Raw genomic sequence first — 18,945 nt, 5'->3', positions numbered from 1 at the left:
GCCCACCGGCAGGCCCCCTCACTCGCCCCCTCCCCCACAGGCCCCGCCCCTGCTCACCAGCAGCTCCTCCTCCTTCTGGTCGGCCTGGGAGGCCATGCCCGAGTCGCTCTCGTCGTCGCTGTCCATGAGCACCATGTTGTCGCGGTCCTGGGGCCGTTCCTCCTCAATGACCGAGAAGGTGCCGGCGGGCTCCTCCCGCAGCACACCCTGCTGCAGCCAGACAGACATCCGCCGCCGCAGCAACGCCACCGGCATCTTCACCGCCTTGCTCAGCTCCTCCAGGGTCCAGGTGGCTGGTGCAGAGCAGTGGGGATGCCAAGCCTGCCCCTCCCCAGCCTCATCTGCCCCAAGATCGGCACGCACACTGGGACGGCCCTGGAATTCCAAGGGGTCTTTGGGGACATGGATGGTCTGCAGACCCCGACTAGAGAACGGGAAAGGGTTGCCCAAATCCTGCCCCCCTAGGGAACAGAGTTCTCCTACAGGCGGGGGGGGCCCCAGAGGCGAGGCCAGGTGGACATGGGCGCTTACCTTGATCCTGGAAGTACAGCAGGATCACGGCCTGCACGGGAGTCACGGCCACAGACAGCGTGCGGTCAGTCAGCTCCACATCCATGGTCACCAGGCCCAGCGTGTGCTTCCAGCTGAGGGTCCGCATGGCCTGCAAAGGGCGGGCCCAGGTCAGCACACTGCTCTGCTTCCTGAGGCCCTGGGGCTGTGGGACCAGGGCCACTCTGGGCTGGCTGCTACCCCGAGCCCTTTCACGACCCCCAAGAGCTCCAAGGGAGTGGTGACGTGGAGCTGTCCCACAGACGGAGCGGGGAGAGTTGGGAGGGTCGCGGGCGATGCCGCCCCTCTGCATGGGGCCCCCTTGGCCACTGGGCCGCAGACAGGTACCTTCAGCTTCTCGTACTTCTTGCAGTAGACGTCCAGAGCCCCCTTGATGTCCTCGGGGACCTCCAGCTTCTCGTCCTTGAAGGGCGGCCAGAACTCACTGGACAGGATCACCGCATAGACCCCAAATGGCGGCTGCTCCTCCGCAGGACGCTTCTCATCCTCCTCACGGATGTTGGCGTTGATGCGCCGAGAGTCTGCCATATCCTGAGAGAAGGGGACGAGAGTATCCAAAGACTGGGCCGGCTGGGGCCCACGGGGTGGGCAGGGGGCCAGGGCGGCACCCACCTTTAGCATGACCTCGCAGAAGTGCATCGGGGCCTCGCCAAAGCGCAGCTTCAGCAGCTCCACATTGCGGATCTCCCTGGAAGGACAGGTCTTGGGTGGGGCGAGGTGGGGATGGGGCCCACGCCCTACCTTGGCCCCTGCGCAGGGGCTCTGCAGGGCGCTCTCAGTGCTGGGACCCCATGTCAAGAGGGGAGATGGGAGCACGGCCGTCACAGCCCCTCCCTGCCCTGTCCTGCCGTGACCTGGCCAACCCTGGCCTCCCAGCACTCCCGTGCCAACCGTTCCCATGCCACCAGGCCTCCCAGGTGGTGACCTGAGCCACCAGGCCTCCAAGACCAGCCCTTCCCACACCACCAGAGCTTCAGGGCGGTGACCTGAGCCAGCAGGCCTCCCATGCTGGCCCTTCCCACACCACCAGGCCTCCCGGGTGGCGACCTGAGCCACCAGGCCTCCTGGGCTGTGACCTGAGCCAGCAGGCTTCCCAGACGGTGACCTGAGCCACCAGTCCCGGCCTGCTGCAAGAGCCTGAGCTCGCCCGTTGCCTGTGCACGCGGGGCCAAGAGAGGGCGGCGCTGGGGTGAAGGACGGTGAACAGCAGGGCACTCACCGCTCGGGGCTGAAGCTGAACTGGTGCAGGAGGCGGTCAGCGAGCAGGGAGCGGTACTCGTTGATGAAAAGATCCTTGCTGCCGTAGATGCTGACCAGCAGACTGATAATGTCTGAGGAGCGTCGCTTGGAGCTCGACTTCCCTGGCATGGGGGTGGGGGGGCACCACTGGCACCTCAGCAGGACTGGGACCCCCAGCCACGGCCGGGGCTTCGCCACATGGTGCCTCCCAGGGTGGCCTGGGACAGTGGCTCCAAGCCCAGCCGGCCCCTCCCTAGCCCCCTACTCAAAGAAGAAACAGAAAGTCCTTGGATCTTCTGCCAAAAACCGAAAAAGCCTTGTCTGTGCCCAGTGAGGGCCAGGGACCCCACATGGGGCTAGCCCAGGCCACCCAGTGATCTGCCCGCCAGCAGCTGAAGCAGCAGAGGTGGGTGGAACTCAAAGCCTGCAGGAGTGGGGCAACAGGTGGCGACCCCCTACAGCCCCCGCAGTGGAGCACTCTAGGTGACAGTGACCAGACCCGAGCCAGCAGTGAAGCCCTCTGAGCACCCTGGGGTGCCCCGGTGGGTCCTGCACAGTGCCCTGGCCTCCAGCTGCTCCGGCACAGCCCAGCACACAAGGCCATGGGCCTGGCGTGTGGCCTTCCCTCCCCGGAAGACCTAGGCTGTGAGTGCCAAGGCCCAGCCCCTCCGAGGGGCCGGGCTGGGGGGCAGGCTAACCGGGGTCGGCATCCACAGGGTCAGGCGCCCAGTCCTCGGGCTCGCCCGAGTCGTCCTCACTGTCCTGGCCAGTCTCCAGGCTCGTGGGGTCGGTCTTGGATAGCTCGACAGCCAGGTCTCCAGTCCCGTCAGAGTCCCCAGTCAGCCCGGCCACGATCTGCCGCACCGTGTCCTCCCGTGTCCTGCCAGGGCACAAGGACACCGCACCATCACCCCATGTGCACGTGGCACACGCGTGGGGCTGCCCGGCTGCCTGTCCAGCCCCGCCTGGTCGGCATCTGGCCCCAGGGTGACCAGACCGCAGGCTGGCCTGCACATCACTGATGGCCAGCGCCATACAAAGGCCTGGCAGACTTGTTTGTGGGGTGGCGGGGCTGATGGACATGGGGGGCAGGCTCTGACCAGGGGGCTGCCTCACCTCAGGTAGCGGCGGACCGGCTCACAGGCCACCTCCAGGATGACCATGGAGGAGTCCAGCACGCGCAGCGCCTTGATGGCGGAGATGTACAGTGTGATGATGTCACACGTGTTCACACCTGCAGCCGGAGGAGCCAGGTGGTTACAGGCACCATGTGCCACACCCTGGACAGCGGCCCCCACGTGCTCACACGGTTCAGCCCGGTCAGGTGCTCACTAGCACGCCCCCACGAACTTGCGCCTGAGGAAACCCTGACAGCCCAGTCAGGGAACCCCCTCCCTCAGGCTCCCAGATGCCTCGCCTAGAGCTAAACAACGACCCCTCCCCACATCAGGCAGTCTCCACTAAGAGCATCAGAGACCACCGCTGGCCCCAAAGTAAACTCAGTTACAGAGAAAGATGAGACAGAGAGCACCCTGCTCCCTGAAAGACCTCAGAAAACAGCTTCATTAGGCCCCAAGGGCTGGGCAGCTTGGGGCCTGGAGGCACCCACGGCTGGGATGTGCAGCACCTGGGTGCAGGAGCCGGGTCTCCAGCGCCGCCTTGAGCGACTCGAGCAGGTGCTGCCTCTGGTTGGTCCTCTCCAGGCAGTACTTGAGGTCCTCAACGGCCGGCCGTGAGTCCGGGAAGTCTGTGGGGAGAGGCGCCTCACAGGATACGCACATGCTGAGCACGGCTGAACAGCCTCCCTGGGACTCAGCAGCGATGCCCACACCACGCGTCCACGCCACGACCCCAACCACCCCTAGGCAGATAAGGAGACCCAGGGGAGACGGACGTGGGCCTGCGGGAAGGGCAGCAATGCCTGGAAGGGCGGGGCGGACCTCGGATGATGCTGAAGAGCTCCTCGATGCGCATGCCGGCATAGATGCGGTAGAAGAACCTCTGCACGTGGCAGCGCCAGCGGCGCAGCATGTTGCCGGCCTCCGGGGATGCGGGCCTGGCGGGGCTGTCCTGCAGGAACACCTTGCCGAGCCAGCCAACCACCCTCTCGATCCACTGCGGGACAGGCACGGGCGTGGGCAGAGGCTGGGAGGGCAAGGGCGTCCCAAGCCCCGACTCCAGCCCCTTTATGCACATCAGCCTCCCTGTTCATCTCGACCGACGCTGACGTCACACAAGTGAGATGCTGGTACACACACGTGCTGCACGCACACCTGTGGGTACACGCTCTCAGGACACAGATGTGACCAGCATCCCGTCCTTTACAAACAAAGCAGCGTGGAACAAACTCACTCCTGTGTGTGTATGACTCTGCTGGGAAGCACGCCAGAGATGGGTGGGGGTTACTGCCAGAGAAACAGCCTGAGCGGCCCGGGGCTGCTGCCCGAGTCCTTGCCTCGCTCCAGCACCTAGGGAGTGGCACTTTGTCCCAACTGCACTGCCAGAGCTCACGCCCACTCTTGCCCGCTGCTTGGGGGATCCCCACTTTACCTCCCTCAATTGTGCTAACCTTTGTTCTCAGAAGGAGATGCTCGGGGACAGCAGAGAGAGGACAGGTAAAAAACAAGAAGCTGGGGAGCGGTGCCACGAGGCATGGTCCCAGCTCTCCACCAGCTCTGGGGAAGCCCAGGACCCGTCTGTGGGCAGCGCACTACCATAAGGCCCCCCCCGGGATACGACCCCACCCGGCCGCACAGTCTGCTGTCTCCATCACTCCCCTGGCAGCTCTTGTCCTCCTGCCCCTCCTTCCCTGCCCCACCGCGGGTGCGCAGACCATGCTGGGATGCAGGCTGGCTGCTTGGGGACGCTTGAGCCCACACTTCAGGTGGGGCAGCAAAAAGGAGGTCTGTCCCTCTGAGGTGGGCCTGGCCACACTGCTGCTGGGCCCTGGCACTGCCTCGAACCGTGTGACTCTGCTAAGACCTTGCCCAGCATGTCACGGATGCAACACGGTCAGTGGGGGCCCAAGAATGGCCCCAACTACCCTTGAGGTCCCAGCTCACTCAGTCTCTGTAGACTTCCAAAGGGGGCAGGGCAGGGGGGCAGAGGCAGGGCGGGGGCCCACCTTGTGGAACTCCCGCAGGAAGGAGCGCTCATACTCGCCCCGGCAGCGGTCCTCCATCCTCTCCCGGGTCACCTGGTGCAGCGTGCTCGTCACAGCCTCGGCACTGACCCGTTCCAGCAGACTCAGTCTGTGTCTGAGGACAGGGGAGCACATGCAGTGTGAGAGGGTGCCCCCACCTCGCACGCCCTCCCTGGGGGCAGCTGTGCCAGGGGCTCCGTGGAAAAGCTGCTGGGAGGACAGAGCGCTGGCAAGGCGCGGTTCGGCCTGCCCAGCTGGGCTGATCGGACTGGGGTGGTCGCCACCCCCATGGGAATTGGCGGCAGGGGTCCAAGCCCCATCTCCCCAGCCTGGATCAGAAACAACAGCTGAATCACTGCTACCCGGGGCACGTAAACCCAGGTGCCGCTGTCTGCAACTTTCAGTGTGAACCTTGGTCTACAGAAACAGGTAAACTCACAAGGAGACAAGAAAGAGCATCTTGTGCAACCTTCAACTGGGATGAACCCAGCAGAAGCCCTTCCTGGCCTCCAGGACCCCAGCCAGCAGTGGGGGCACTCCCTGGATCCAGATCCATCTAAGACACCCCTCCCGAAAAACTACATTGCCGCCACTCTGCTCCACGTGACAGACTGTGACGGCACCGGAGGGCCCACGCAGCAGGGCCTGGCTGCAGCAAACAAAAACTCCTCTCCGGAGAATGGGCAGGAAATCTGCCTGACATGCTCACTAGAGAAGAAATGGTGACCTCCTGCTCGTTAGCCACCGTCGCGGCAACCACAATCACAGGCTACATACTCCCGTGAGCCTACAGACAGCACAGCAGAATTCTGGGGAGCCAGGAAGTTTGGAATTGGCACAGGAATCTGCTGCAGACACAAGCCATGTAGGGTCTCAGCGTGGGCAAAGGGCCAACCCCTAGGCTACGGGAAAAGACGAAAGAGACACAGCAATCCAGGCCCAAAAGCTCAAGCTCACCACCCAGGGATCCCAGGGCTCCCTCCCCGTTGGATGCCCCTGGCTATCAGGACAGATGGCAAAGAGCCCTGGCCAGTTCACCAACTCTCTGCAGCCAAACCCAGAGGAGCAACCAGGGAATTGGGAGGCCCCGGGATACGGCCACATGAGAGTACTCACAGGACCTGGCTGAGCTGACTGAACTGCTCCAGGGCCTGGCGGCACCAGCACTGCTGCTTGTCACTGCCACAGCCGGCGCACAGTGGGCTCTGCAGGAGCCGGTAGTACCGGCGGCGGGCATATCGGCTGTCCAACTCCCCCTCCAGTTCTGGGTCAGTGCCCCCTTCCCCCTTTCTCTTACTCTGCATATAGACCCTCAAGAAGCGCCCATAGACGCGTTGGATCATCTCCTGGAAAGTTCTGGGAGTGGAAAAGAACAGGACACCCCGCAACATGGTGTGGACCTTTTCCCGCAGCCCCTGTGCGCCAGTGCCCATCAGCAAGCCCAGGCGAGTCCATTTCTCCAGGAGCTCTAAGCTGTGCAGGTAAGGATCCAGGCGGTTCTCCAGCAAGCCAAAAGCGTCAAGGAGCAGCAGAAGGCACTGGGGCTCATCCGCAGAGTTCTCGCGCTGGGAGATAGCATTCCAGAACTCGGGGGAGATGTTGGCTTGCAGGTCGTTCTGCAGCACCTCCACGAACCACTCCTCCAGGACCGAGTGCAGACCGTGGCTCCGCAGAACCTCCACCGCCGCCCGGAGCTCCTCCTCCTTTGGCGGGACCGCACCGCTGGTCCGAGAGGACGCCTACAATGCAGACAACGTGAGGAGAGGGTAACGCAAAACGGGTGGGGGAGGGAAAAGGCGGGGAAGGGGAGCCGAGGGGAGGCTGCGGAAACCCCGCCGCTCCTCCTCCGCAGCTCACGGATGTAGGGCCGACGCTAGGGAAGGACTTGCAGGGGAGCCGAAAGATGCGGGACCGTGGAGGAAGGCGGGAAGACAGAAGCTGGCGATGGACAGACATGGATGCCCAAACGCATCCAGGGAACCCCGAGTGAGCCCGCCAGTCTCTTCCGGGACTCACCAGCCCCAGCACAGCTGGCGGCACCAGCCCGGTGCTCACGGTGTTCCAGGCCACCAGCAGTTCTTGTCCAGGCGCGGGGTCACAGTCCCCCTTCGCCTCTACCGCTGCTGCCGCCATCGGGGCCCACCAGCTCCCAGATCCGCCCTGCTCAGCGCGGTTCGATGACGCACGCGTGCGCGGTGATGATACGCGGGCTGGACGCGGCGCAGAGCGATAACGCATAAAGAGGCGCGCGGCGATGACGTTATCGGTTGGCGCGCTGTCGAGTTGCATTGCGCAGGCGCAGGGCAGCGCTGTGGTAGCGGCGGTTGGCGTGAGCAGGACCCCGGGGGGCGTCGGCCGCGGCGAGGCGAGTGTCCGGTGACCATGACCCAGCAGGGAGCGGCGCTGCAGAACTACAACAACGAGCTGGTCAAGTGTGAGCACCTTCCCGCGCGGCGCAGCCTGGGCAGTCGTTGTCGTGCCTGAGTCTCCTGCCGGAGCAGGCCTGGGGTGGGGGCTGAGAAACCGACGGGGGCGGGCCGGGCGCTGATGGCGGCGACCGGGTTGTGGAGGACCAGGCAGTAGACGTGCGGACGCGCAGTAGTTGTGCGGCCGTGGGCAAGTTTCGTACTGAGTCCGTGCGGGGTCTGCGGGCTCCAGAATAGGCGTGGCGTTACATTGGGACCCGCCTAGCTCAGCCGCCGTGTGCTTATAAGGCGCGTGGGAGAGCGCTTGGCGACACCAGGTGCCCCGTGTTTGTCTAGTGAGCAGGGTAAATGGCTTGAGCACTCACTATCTCCCAGGCCCAGCGCGGTCGCTCTTGTCCACTAGCTCATTCTATCCCGATGCCCCCTGAGAGGCAGGACTCCGGCCCTGCTTGCAGGGAAGGTGGCCCAGCCAGGACCTCGCTCTCCTTCCTGCCGCCCCAGGCATCGAGGAGTTGTCCCAGAAACGCGAGGAGCTGTGCCGGCAGATCCAGCAGGAGGAGGACGAGAAGCAGCGGCTGCAAAACGAGGTGAGGCAGCTGACAGAGAAGCTGGCCCGTGTCAATGAGAACCTGGCCCGAAAGATCGCCTCTCGAAACGAGTTTGACCGGACCATCGCAGAGACGGAGGCTGCCTACCTCAAGGTGGGGCTCCGGGCAGCTGGGGCCGCAGGCCAGGCGGAGCGCTGGTGTGGGCAAGCCTGAAGCGCCTAGGGGGTTCGGGCCTGGGGACTTCCCTTAGCAGAGGCTTCCCTTCCATTCCCTGGACCCTGGCCCAGCGCAGGGGCATTCAGCTGTGGGAGTGAGGGGCCCCAGCGAGCAGTCTGCGTCTCCAGCACATCTCGTCTGGGCCCACTGAAGAAAGGACGTTGCCTGTGGAAGGCAGCGTGTCCCAGCTCATGTTCTACCATGCTTGTTACTAAGGGTCACTCTGTTCGGAGTGTGAGGGACGGGGGCCCAGCAGAGAACGCAGCACGGGCCAGACCGTGGGAGGGAAGAGGGTCCTGCCTGTCCCCAGGTGCCCCCCAGCTGGGAGCACCAATGACCTGCCTGTGTTTCCCTTACCCCAGATCCTGGAGAGCTCCCAGACTCTGCTTAGTGTCCTGAAGAGAGAAGCTGGGAACCTGACCAAGGCCACGGCTTTGGAGCAGAAGGCCAGCGGGGGCAAAGACAGCTGACAAGGCCATAGGTGGGCCAGGGGCCTGCCCGCCACCCTCTGTGCCCGGCGACTCGGTTCCCAGGAAACCTGTTAATAAAGCGTCTTTGTTCGGCATGGCAGCAGCCGCCTTTTGCGGCTGTCTCTGGTACCGAGAGGCAGCTGCGGTGTTCATCAGCCTTGGATGAGAAGAGCAGCCTACCAGGCGGGGGTCTGGTTCCGTGGTGCTCCTAGCAGGCAGTGTTGGGGGAGGGCTCTCAAGGCCTCCACACCTCCCTAGGCTGCTGGCTCTAGTCTCAGCCCCCAGGACTTCTGCCTCCCTTGTCCCTCCTTGGCCAGCAGGGGCCAGGCAAATGGGGGAGTGGTTGGGCCCTCTTCTGCCTCAGAACCGAGACTTCAGAGCTTGTCCCTAGTGCCTCGTGACTGTGTGAATAAAGGCCTTCTTTGTAAGAATCGTGCTGGCCTGTGCTTGTGTCGGGTACATGGGGCTGCTTGCCACCCCCAGAGCCAGCCCACAAGGCTCTGCCTGGCTCTGGTGGCTCCCCCATGGGGCGGGGGCAGGGAAAAGAGACCTGGAGTGGCTTTCCCTGTGACTGGGAGCCCCGGTCTCAGGGATGCAGAGCAGAGGGTGCCCCTGTGCATCTCCCGAGACCCTTCTCCACCCACCTGCAGATGTTAGCCCCAGACCTTTGCTCCCCCAACGGCCACTTGTCCTATCCCTGTCCAAACCACCACCACCCCCCACCCCTTACTTTCCGCCTAAATCCAGGACACGGCCCTTCTTTCTCTGAGAGCCTTCATCTGCTGGTGCTCTTCTCTGCCATAGCCTAGCCTGGCTTAAGGACAGTCGGCAATGGCTGAGGGTGCACGCCCGCCTCCTCCCAAGCGCTGATCCCTCTGAACACGGGCTGTGTGGCTTCACGCCCTCTCTGCCCGCTTTCCTTCTTCCTTGCACTGCTGGGCCCCACTCTCCATCCCCGGACTTCTCAAAGCCCACCTCCCCTGGCATACCCTCCACCCTGGGGTCAGCACTGCAACAACCCAGGTCCGGCGCTTGGGTGCCTCGGGAAAGCACACCAACAGCACTGCCCTCCCCCCGAAGCCTGGCCCCACTTGTTTGCTCATAGGTTTGACTCCCTAACTAACTCCCCAGGAAGGAAACAGACACTCGGACCCAACACCTGAGTCAGTTCTGCCCAGGGATCTGTGAACAGCCCTGCTCAGCCAACACGTGGCAGCAAGGATATCTGGGTCCCAGCCCAGGCAGGAGCTTCTCCAGTGTGGGTGGCCGGGACCTCGGCTCTCCCACCTTGGCATCCTTGGATTTTTCCTGCCAGCACTAGCGCCCACCCCAGCCACCTGCATCTGCCTGCCTACCTGCCACAGCCGTGGGCTCTCATGGGTTAGGACTTTTCCAAGCCAAACAAGACCAAGATCCCCAGGGCTCTGCCTTGCCCCGGAACCCCCTGGGCCCACACTCAACCCTTGCTCTTCAACCCCTTCCAGGCTCCTTGCCCTTAACATTTCAGGGAACCAGCTCAGGCCACAACATGCAAAGAATTCCCGATCTCAGATGGAAGGCCCAGGGTCCTGCCTCCTAAAGGTGCCAGCTCTGAGTGGGGGTGTCTGCCAATAAGGGTGTTGCACCAGGGGCTCCTAGCACTCACCAAGAGGAGACACAGGGCAGGTGAACAAGGGAGTGGGAGGTGAGGGGAGGACAGCTGGGCCTGTGGAGAAGATGGTGAGAGGCTGGACCATGGGGACCTTGAGTGGGCAGCTCCTACTCACTCTGCCACAGATGCCCATCTATAAGGTCCCTCCCCTCCCCCCAGGTGCTCCATGGAACCCCACCCCCTACACCCCGAGAGCCCAGCAGGGTGGACCACCCAGAGGCTGAGACGGCATTATCCAGTGCTGTTTATTGAGTCCATTCCTCGGGAAAGACTTCTCATTTATCACTCAAGAAGCAAGGCCGGGCTCGGCCATGGGGGGCAGTGCTGGCTGGGCTGGGGGTGGGCCAGGGAACCCCAGCAGTGGAGAGCCCCCCTGACAGTGCAGCTGGGCAGGTCAGGGAGCCAGTGCTTGGCAGGACAGAGGGTAACCTGGGCCAGAGTCTTCTCAGGCCACCACCAGGTCAGACAGGGCCACCATCCAGCAGGACCCCTGGGCCCCCCACCGCTCTCTAGCTTGGAGCCCACCCAAATGGAGTGAGACCCAGACAGACCCAAGGGAAAAACCTGGGAGCCCCAGTGCAGGCCCTGAGCACCTGGCTGCCCTTGTAGGGCAGAAGGAGGTACATTGTGTTGGGGGAGCCTGGCAAGGGGTGGGGGCAGAGTGAGGGCAGGCTCCTGGGAACTGCTGGCCCCATGGCCCACACCAGGGTTCCACCCGTCGTCCTGGAGGATCAGAAATAGAGGGCTGGCTCGCTGCGGAAGTCCGAGAGGTCGTTCTGGCCGGCAGGGGTCAGCTGAGGGAAAGGGGGGCAGCTGAGGCTGCTGGGGCTTGTCCAGGCGTTTGAGACCCCCTCCGACCCTGACCCTTGTGCCCTCCAGCCCCTGCTCACCATGACCTCCTTCCGAAGGGGCTCCACCTCACACGGAGCCGGCTCCACTGTCTGCTCCTGCCACTTGCTGAAGGCCACTGAGTGCTTTGGAGTGTAGCTAGACAGGCCTGCGGGTCGAAGGCACGCCGTGAGGACCCGGGGTCCCAGCACTGCCCTCCCCAGCTGCCGCCCTCCCAGGTGGGCGCTCACCTGAGCTACCATCTGGCAGGCGAGGGCTGTCAGGCCCCACGCTGTTCAGGAAGGTGGCCCGGGGCAGGAAGAGCGAAAAGGGCTTCTCCTCGGCGGCCCCCTCTGAGCCGGACCCCTCGTCCTCCCCCTCCTCCTCTGGCTCCTCGGCCTCCTCCTCCTCCTGCACCAGGGAGCTCTCAGAGGGGTACTCGAACGTGGTCTGCAGGCTCTTGTCATTAAAGGAGATCTTCATCTGCGGGCAGGAGACACCCATCAACCGGGCCCAAGCCAAGGGTCAGGCCTGGTGGGTAACACCCCATCAACCTCAGCAGCCCCAGGGAACAGATCGTGCCCACATCAGGCAGTGTGAGAGAGCTGCGGCTTCTCTGATTTCTTAAGCCAGGGGGGCCCTCATCAGAGACCTCGGAAGGGATGGGTCCTGCTGCCTCCCAATGGCAGACCCAGGCCAATGTGTCCAAACACCTGTGCCCAGGCCCCACCCAACCCCCCACCCCAGTGTCAAGTCCCTCAAGTGAGCCACTGGCCCAGGACCAGACTCCAGCCAGGCCCGGAGACCCAGACCCCCTATTCTCCCCAGAGCTTCAGTGTCTTGTCGGAGGTTCTCCCCAAGTCCATGACCAGAGCCTCACTGGGCGACTGGTGCCCTGAGCTGAGACACCCCCACTCTACCTGCTCACCAGCAGTTCCCAGCTCTGGCCAGCCCTGCCTGCCTCACACCATGTCACAGGGCCAGGACCAGGGTGGACGGAGGTTGTCTCAGGACCCTCTTCCCTGCTCTGTGGGCAGAGCCCCCAGTCATGGGGCCCTGGGGCTGGGCCTAGACGCTCGCAGCCTTGCAACTCAATGGCAGAAGCAAGGTCCAGGTGAAGCTGCACCCTCAGGGGAGCCCCACACCCTCAGAAGACCCCACATTCTCAGGGGAGCCCAACTCTCAGCTCCCAGCAACCCTTGCTGTTGGCTGGGGCCCTGTCCGAGGCCAAGTTCATGTCCAGGCTTGCTAGATACCTGGACGATCCTGCCTGCCCAGCTGAACAGAGCCACCCCTGCCAGGCAAGGGCCTGGCACACCCATGGCCCAAGAGGAGGTGTCGGTGTCAGCCCCAGGAAGGTGGCACCAGACAGAGGTGTGTGTGGCCCCTGGCAGTGCAGAGTGGTGGTCCCACCTCGACAGGCCCCACTGCTGTGGGCCCTTCCTCCCACTACAGCTCTACCCAGGCCGTCCCGCTGGCCCTCGTCCACCCTGCCTGCTACCCCTTCAAAAAAAATTTAAAAAATTTTAAAAAACCTGCTGCTGTGAAGTCCATCCTGACTCATCGCGATCCTATGATTAAAGAACCCCCCCCACAGGGTTTCTGAGAACGTAAATCTTCACGGAAGCTGATTGCCATGTTTCTCCAGAAGAGCAGCTGGTGGGTTCAAACCACACACCTTTCGATTAGCAGCCAAGCGCTTAACCACTGTACCACCAGAGCTCCTGCCCACCTCCTAAGCCCCACAATTCCATACCGAGCAAATTCTCCCTCTCCCACACCTGGCCTCAGAGCCCAAACTGGCTGCTACTTCTGAGGGCCCACGGGGGCAGGGGCTGTGAGACCAACTGGGTCCCCAGGACAGGCGTAAGCACAAGGGCTGGGAACACCAAGGCGTCGGGATCCTAGGCCTGCTATTCCCAGCACCTGGGGGCCTTGTGGGGGCGGGGCTGAGACTGGATCAGGGAGTCCACAGGCAGTCCTGACACCAAGGCCTCATGGCCTGAGGGCTCAGATCCCCCCAAGAGCACCCACCAGGGCTGCTCAGTGGGCCCGCCCTGGGCCGGTGAGTCAGTAATGAATACACTGCCTGCCGGCCCGCCTGCAGCAGATGGGAGCAGCCCCACTGGAGCTCGAAATATTAAACTCCTCATGGGCACAGGACACCACCAGCCAGCTCAAATTCCAACTCCGCCTCTGGAAGGAGCCGAGGCGGGAGCCGCCCCCTCAAGGCAGAGAACCATGGTGGCTGGGGACCCTCCCTGGAGAGCTGGGCTCACCCTGAGGCAGCTTCGGAGCAATGGGCAGCCCAGTGACCTGGCCAGGCCGAGGCAGACACATGCATGCTGGCCAGGAGGGGAGCCACCACCCCGCTGAGCCTGGCGTCCAGAAAGGAGGGCAGGCCGCTCCTCCACCCTCCTGGCCGCTCTCCCCTTTCCCGGCCACACGTGTTTACTCACGTGCACGGACACTCACATGCACACAGCCAAGGCGCCCCCTGCACCCCGGGTTACAGCACCCTCTGGGTCCCCCCAAGCTCCAAAGCCTCCCTGGCACAGCACAGCTCAGGCCCAGAGACGTGCTAGGCAACTCACAGGCCCCACCCCTGGAGCTCCACGCCACTCGGGGCGCTCCAGCCCCTGGCCCCCGATCCTGCAAGTCCACAGAGCCCACTCACTGCTGGCCAGCTCTTTAGCCTCAACCCGACACCCCCTTGGCCTCGGCATCCGCCCTGTACCCCAACGGGAATGGGGTCGCCTGGGCCTCTAGACGGACCTTCTGGGCTTCAGGGACAGACCCTAGGCAGGATGGGGCTGGTGGGCCAGGGTCTTCCCCACCCCTCCCAGGCGCCCCCAGCGAGGACCCCAGGGAGCCCCGACACAGCTGCACGGCCCCCAGAAGCAGAGGCCTCCCGGCCCAGCCCCCAGCGATGGGGACACAGGAAGGGCCCAGTGCCAGGGCCTGAGCCGATTAGCGTGCTGTCAGTCCACATAACTGGTTCCCAGCAGGCAGGCTGAGGGGGCTGGGGACGCAGTGGGCACTCGGCCTGACGCAGCGTGGTCGGGCAGGGGTTGGGGACCGGTCACCCCCAAACTCCAGCCTGTGGGCCTGTGGGGTTCCCAGGCCTCCCTGACCTGGGCTCCCCCAGCTGCCCTCCCTCTGCAAGTGCCAGTCAGTGGGTCACAGAATGCCTCGTGACTCAAGCTGCTACAGCCATCCGTCCCTCGCAGCTGGGAGGCGACAGGCAGGAGGGCGCGGCCAGGGCCTGGCCCTTGCCTGCACCTGCCTGACGGGGACTTTGCCCAAAGTCCTGAGCAGGTGGGTCACGCTGAGCCTCCCAGCCTGCACAGGATGCTTTTGTTCTCCTTCGACCTGCCCTGCTGGGACGCCCAGCTTGAATTACTGCAGGGCGTCCACCCTGCACTCTGGGCAGTGGGGCCGGCCAGCCCTGCCCCTCACCCCCCGTCCCCACTGTGCACAGTGGCCGGCCACCAGCCGACGGCTGCCCTGGGGGCACCACACAGCTGCTTCCTGCCGCTTCCTTGAGGCTGGGTTTTGCCTGGGTCGAACAGTCCCTGCCCCAGGCCAGAGCCCTGGCTGTGGGGACATGGAGCAGAACAGAGCCCAGGCCAGGCTGGGTGTCCCTGGGTTCCAGCAAGACCATGAGGGGGACCTGCAGGAAGAGCCAGAGAAAGGAGGAAGGGAGGGCAGTGAGAGGCGCCTCTGCCAGGGACCATATGTGGCACGACGGGGCTGGGCCGCCCGGCTTTGTGTCTGCAGAGATGGACTATGCCTGGGGGAGCAGGAGCAGGGAGGACGTGGAGCTTGATGCTGCGGGAAAGTGGCGTCACCAGGAAGAGCACATAGGGAGGGGTGGTGCCCAGGGCTGGCAGAGAGGTATACTTGGGAGGTCTGAAGGTCAGAGATGAGGCTGAGGCCAAGCCACCAAGTAGGAGTGGCGGCTACCCTTCGGTAAGGATGTGACGTCCAGGGCGCCCAGAAGCAGGAGTCCAGGAAATGAAAGGATGGAGGAGGGGGAGGGACAGAGGGCAGGTGGGGCCGGGCAGGGGGCATTTCACAGAGAAGGGGGTGTGGCAGCTGACCAACCCTGTGTCGAGAGGTGAGAAGTGACCACCAGACTCATTGACAAAGAGCTGCTGACCCCCCCACTGCTGACAAGAGCAGCCTAGGGCTGGGGCAGTGTGTGCAGCGTGGGGCATGGCTGGACCCGCACAGCCATCAGCCGGAAGCTGGCCGAGAGAGACAGGAGACATAGGGGATCTGTGGGTTCTGCCAACAGATAGCTAAGCGGGGACGTGTGCCCGCCAGGCAGGCCTCCGAGCTCACGGACCGCAGGGAGGATGGCCGGGCGGCGCTCATGAAGGACGGGGTGCCCCCTCGGCATGCTCAGAGCACAGCACAGACGGCCGTCAGTGGGCACAGGCACCTGGCCCACTTGTGCCTCCCACCAGGGACCCTGTGGTCAGCTAGGAAGACATGCCCAAGGTCCCCGTGGGCTCTGAGGCCCCACACTCCAGCCCACCCGTGTCCTCCTGGGCTGGGGGATGGGGAGAAGAAGCAGGACAGAATACCCAGCAAAGGCCAACTCGGGCAGTTCTGGGCGGGGCAGCCTAGGGATTGAAGAAGCACGAGGGAGGGGTCCTGCTGTGTCCTCCACCCTGTGCTGAGCAGTAGCATGGCCCTGGGGGCCTGTGGGCAGGAGGGATGCTCAGGAAGGTGGCTGTGTGCACTGAGCTGGCCCCCCGCAGGCCCACTGTGCCCAAGGCCACGGGGCAGCCCCATCCCCCCAGCAGGCCCACCATGCTCAAGGCCACCGGGCAGCCTCGTCCCCCCAGCAGGCGCTCCTCTCTGCCAGGTGGTGCTTGCCCAGACAGGAAGGCACAGCCAGCAGGCTAAGCTGCCCTGACAGGGCCCAGCTGGGTGTCCATCTGGACACCCAGGCTGTCACAGAGGCAGCGCCAGGCTGGTCTTGTCCCTTCCCTGGCCTGGCCAGGACCTGCTTCTCAGTCTCGGCTCTACCTCCCATCACTTCTGCCCTGCTGGGCCTCAGGCCCCTCTCCACCCTTTGTACCCCAACCAGGCCCCAAGTGGCCCCCACAGCTCTGTCCACAGCCTGGGACAATGGCCCTCAAGTCCCGTAAAGAAGCCAGGTGCAAGGTGGACCGCAGCCCAAGGGTCAGGGCAGGGGCTCTAGAAACAAGGGGCTGAGTCTGAGTCCTACCCAAGAACTAATGGCCTTGGCGAGTCGCTCAGCTTTTCCCAGGCCTCGGTTTCCTTATCTGTGAAACGGGGAGGGTTCTTATCACCTCTACCATCATGGGAAGGGACACCTCTCAGAGCAGCTTGGGTCGAGGGTCAGGGCAGACAAGAGAGTGGGGGCAGCTTGGGAGACAGGTGAGGGGGATGCTGGGGGCCGACGCACTGGGTTAGGGCACAAACACACAGACTCCTCTCCCCAGCCGGCTCAGGACAAAGGGCAGGGCAATGGCGGGGGGCAGAGGCAAGCGCAGGCCCGGCAGGATGGGGACAGTCTCCAGGGGGCAGCACTGTGGGGAGATGGGCATGGATGCCAGGCTGGTCAGATGGGCCGCAGGTGGACACCCTCAGCCAGGAGGGCAGAGGTGGTGCCAAGGCCAGCGGTAGAGGAAGTCAAAGGCGGGAGGAGGGAACGTGTGTCTGGGGACCAGCAGAGCAGGGGCGAGGAGGCTTAGTTCACAGAGGCACCCCCACCTTGTCAGCTCAGGGAAACTGAGGCTGAGGGAGAGGTGGCCTCAGGGGCTGGGATGGGGGTAGCCATGGGCGACACCACGGGCGCCATCTCAATACTGGGGAAGGCCCGGCCCATCTATCAGCCTGCTGCCAGTTGGCGGGGGGAGTTGTGTGAGGCTGGCGTTGGAATTTGCCCCAGGAAAAAACCAGCTGCTGGAATGACCAGGAAGAATCTGAGGAAGTTTTTTTTTGTGCTCAAAGGGTCCCAGGCCACCAGGGAGGGCCAGGGGATGAGCAAGGCTCGTCCAGAGGCCCCTGCGCCTCGGTCTCGGCCCGAGGTGGCTACTCTGTCTGCATGCAGGCCCCCTCCCCAGGACCACCCCGTGCCCAGACAGGCCTGGCACACACTAGGAGCTCTATATACTTTCTTCCAAGGCCAGGTCCCACCAATCTCTGGAGACTGAGAGGGGCACAGGATGGACATCTCCAAGCTAACAGCCAGTGGGAATGGGCCTCACGATGTCACAGGCCCCTGTGCCTTTCCACTGAGATCCTGGCCCCTGCTGCCTGCACATGCTGGAACCCCACACTCCTCAGTCAGAGCCAGTAGGTGCAAGCTGCTTCTCCCATTTGGACCCACAATGAGACAAACCTCACCAGCCCAGGCCCTTCCCAGTATACACCAGACAGGCCACCAAGACTGACCCTCAGCCCTGTGAGATGCAATGGGCCCACTGTCCCCATGTCCAGGGTCATCAGGCCTCCCGGAACGAGTATGGCTACCCAGCCCTGTGCCCCTCTGGCCCCCACAGAAGCCATTCATTGCCTGCCCCCACCACTGACCTTCTTTCTTGAGGATCCAGCCTTGGTGAGGCAGGACTTCTCCAGGGCCAGGTAGCCGCCAATCACCTCAATCTCATGCACGGCGGGGTAGCGCTTCTTTAGCATAGTCCCCAGGGCGACATGGGGCCCCCCGGGGCCGCCTGCCTCCTCCTCCTCCTCACCCTCTCTTGGCCGGGCCTCCCCATTGGCTTGACCAGAGTGTTGCTCCTCCAGGGCCCCCGGCTTCCTCTTGGGCACTACAGTGAAGGTGTTGCCACCACGGTGCTGGAGCCCCGGCGAGTGCTCGGGCGTGGAGGGATGTAGGCAGTACTGGGGAGGTAATTTGGCCGCCTGAGAGGTCTCCTCATCTGAGTCCACCTCATCAATGAAGGTGACCGGAAGCCCTGGTCTCCCAAGCTTCCGGCCTTCTCTGGCCAGGCCAGGAGCCCCGAAGCCCTGGGCAGGCTCAGCTTCGGTGGCAGCCCGCAGAGAGGGGGGCGGCGACAAAGGCCTCTGCCACCTAACCGCCCGGTCAGCAAGGACGGTGGCTGGCTGGGGGCAATCCCCCTCCTCCACTGCCCAGGGTGCTTCGGCCCCCAAGGGGCGCCTGGGACAGGCAGGCACACCATCCACCTCAGGGACCAGCTGAGCTTCGGGCTCCGGGGGCTGGGAGGCCCAGCCCAGCCCCCCCTTTGGCTGCTCCACAGGCTGCCTCCCCCCAGGGGCACGGGCACCGGAGGTCTTTCGCTTGGGGATGAACACGAAGGAGTTTCGAGAGTTCACGCGGAGACGGGCCAGGGCTCGGGCCTGGAGGTCCCCCTCGGGGATGGTCTCCATGTCTGGCTTGGGGGCTGGCCGTATCTCGAAGGAGTCATTGGCGCTGGTGGCCGCCGACACCCACTGGCGCTGGCTGGGAGTGGCACTGGCAGGGCTCGGCTCAGGGAACGTCGGAGGCATGGCTGGAGTGGCACTGGAGGTTCCAGGGCTGGGGGGCGAGTAGAGGGGGGGCTCCACCGACTCCACCTTTGGCTTCCACTCACCAGCGCGCTGGGCGGCGCTGGGGGAGGCTGGCCCCGGCAGGGCGCCTGCGAGGCCGTTGGCAGGGCCGGCCCGGGGCTCCGGGGCCGCGGGCCCGTTGGGGAGTGGGCGCGCACCCACGCCGTGGTGCAGGCCCCGGGGGTGCACGATGAAGGAGTTGCTGCCCGTCTTCTGCAGGAAGTCGCTGCGCCGGGCTCCGCGGCTGGCCCCACCGCCGCGCCACTCTCGCTCGAACCAGGCGGCGCGCTCGCCCACGCGCGGGTCC

At 64.3% G+C, this 18,945-nt stretch overlaps 3 protein-coding genes across 3 annotated transcripts in view; 1 reads left to right on the top strand and 2 right to left on the bottom strand.

The window, feature by feature from the left end:
- The window catches only part of ANAPC2 (anaphase promoting complex subunit 2), a 7,609-nt gene extending 469 nt beyond the window's left edge, over positions 1–7,140 (bottom strand). Inside the window, exons 1-12 of the mRNA XM_004390676.1 lie at positions 6,968–7,140; positions 6,068–6,690; positions 4,934–5,066; positions 3,750–3,924; positions 3,437–3,556; positions 2,926–3,043; positions 2,508–2,689; positions 1,790–1,931; positions 1,183–1,258; positions 898–1,101; positions 532–661; positions 58–293 (exon numbers count right to left, since the gene is read on the bottom strand). Of these exons, the coding sequence (XP_004390733.1) occupies positions 58–293; positions 532–661; positions 898–1,101; positions 1,183–1,258; positions 1,790–1,931; positions 2,508–2,689; positions 2,926–3,043; positions 3,437–3,556; positions 3,750–3,924; positions 4,934–5,066; positions 6,068–6,690; positions 6,968–7,084 (2,256 nt within the window). The 5' untranslated portion in view covers positions 7,085–7,140. The remainder of the gene's footprint in view (positions 1–57; positions 294–531; positions 662–897; positions 1,102–1,182; positions 1,259–1,789; positions 1,932–2,507; positions 2,690–2,925; positions 3,044–3,436; positions 3,557–3,749; positions 3,925–4,933; positions 5,067–6,067; positions 6,691–6,967) is intronic.
- Positions 7,141–7,261: 121 nt separating this feature from the next.
- On the top strand, positions 7,262–9,264 carry SSNA1 (SS nuclear autoantigen 1). Its single transcript, XM_004390675.2, has 3 exons — positions 7,262–7,385; positions 7,879–8,078; positions 8,504–9,264. The coding sequence occupies exons 1-3, from the start codon at positions 7,334–7,336 to the stop codon at positions 8,609–8,611; spliced, it is 360 nt and encodes a 119-aa protein (XP_004390732.1). The 5' UTR covers positions 7,262–7,333; the 3' UTR covers positions 8,612–9,264.
- Positions 9,265–10,973: 1,709 nt separating this feature from the next.
- TPRN (taperin) overlaps positions 10,974–18,945 on the bottom strand; it is a 9,114-nt gene continuing 1,142 nt past the window's right edge. Inside the window, exons 2-5 of the mRNA XM_012559805.2 lie at positions 17,664–18,942; positions 11,342–11,573; positions 11,153–11,259; positions 10,974–11,056 (exon numbers count right to left, since the gene is read on the bottom strand). Of these exons, the coding sequence (XP_012415259.1) occupies positions 10,994–11,056; positions 11,153–11,259; positions 11,342–11,573; positions 17,664–18,942 (1,681 nt within the window). The 3' untranslated portion in view covers positions 10,974–10,993. The remainder of the gene's footprint in view (positions 11,057–11,152; positions 11,260–11,341; positions 11,574–17,663; positions 18,943–18,945) is intronic.

This window comes from Trichechus manatus, unplaced genomic scaffold, assembly GCF_000243295.1.
Source record: "Trichechus manatus latirostris isolate Lorelei unplaced genomic scaffold, TriManLat1.0 scaffold00317, whole genome shotgun sequence".
In the NCBI taxonomy this organism is placed as follows: Eukaryota; Metazoa; Chordata; class Mammalia; order Sirenia; family Trichechidae; genus Trichechus; species Trichechus manatus.
The sequence above is the reverse complement of the archived record's forward strand: the minus strand, read 5'-3'. Positions and strand labels throughout refer to the sequence as shown.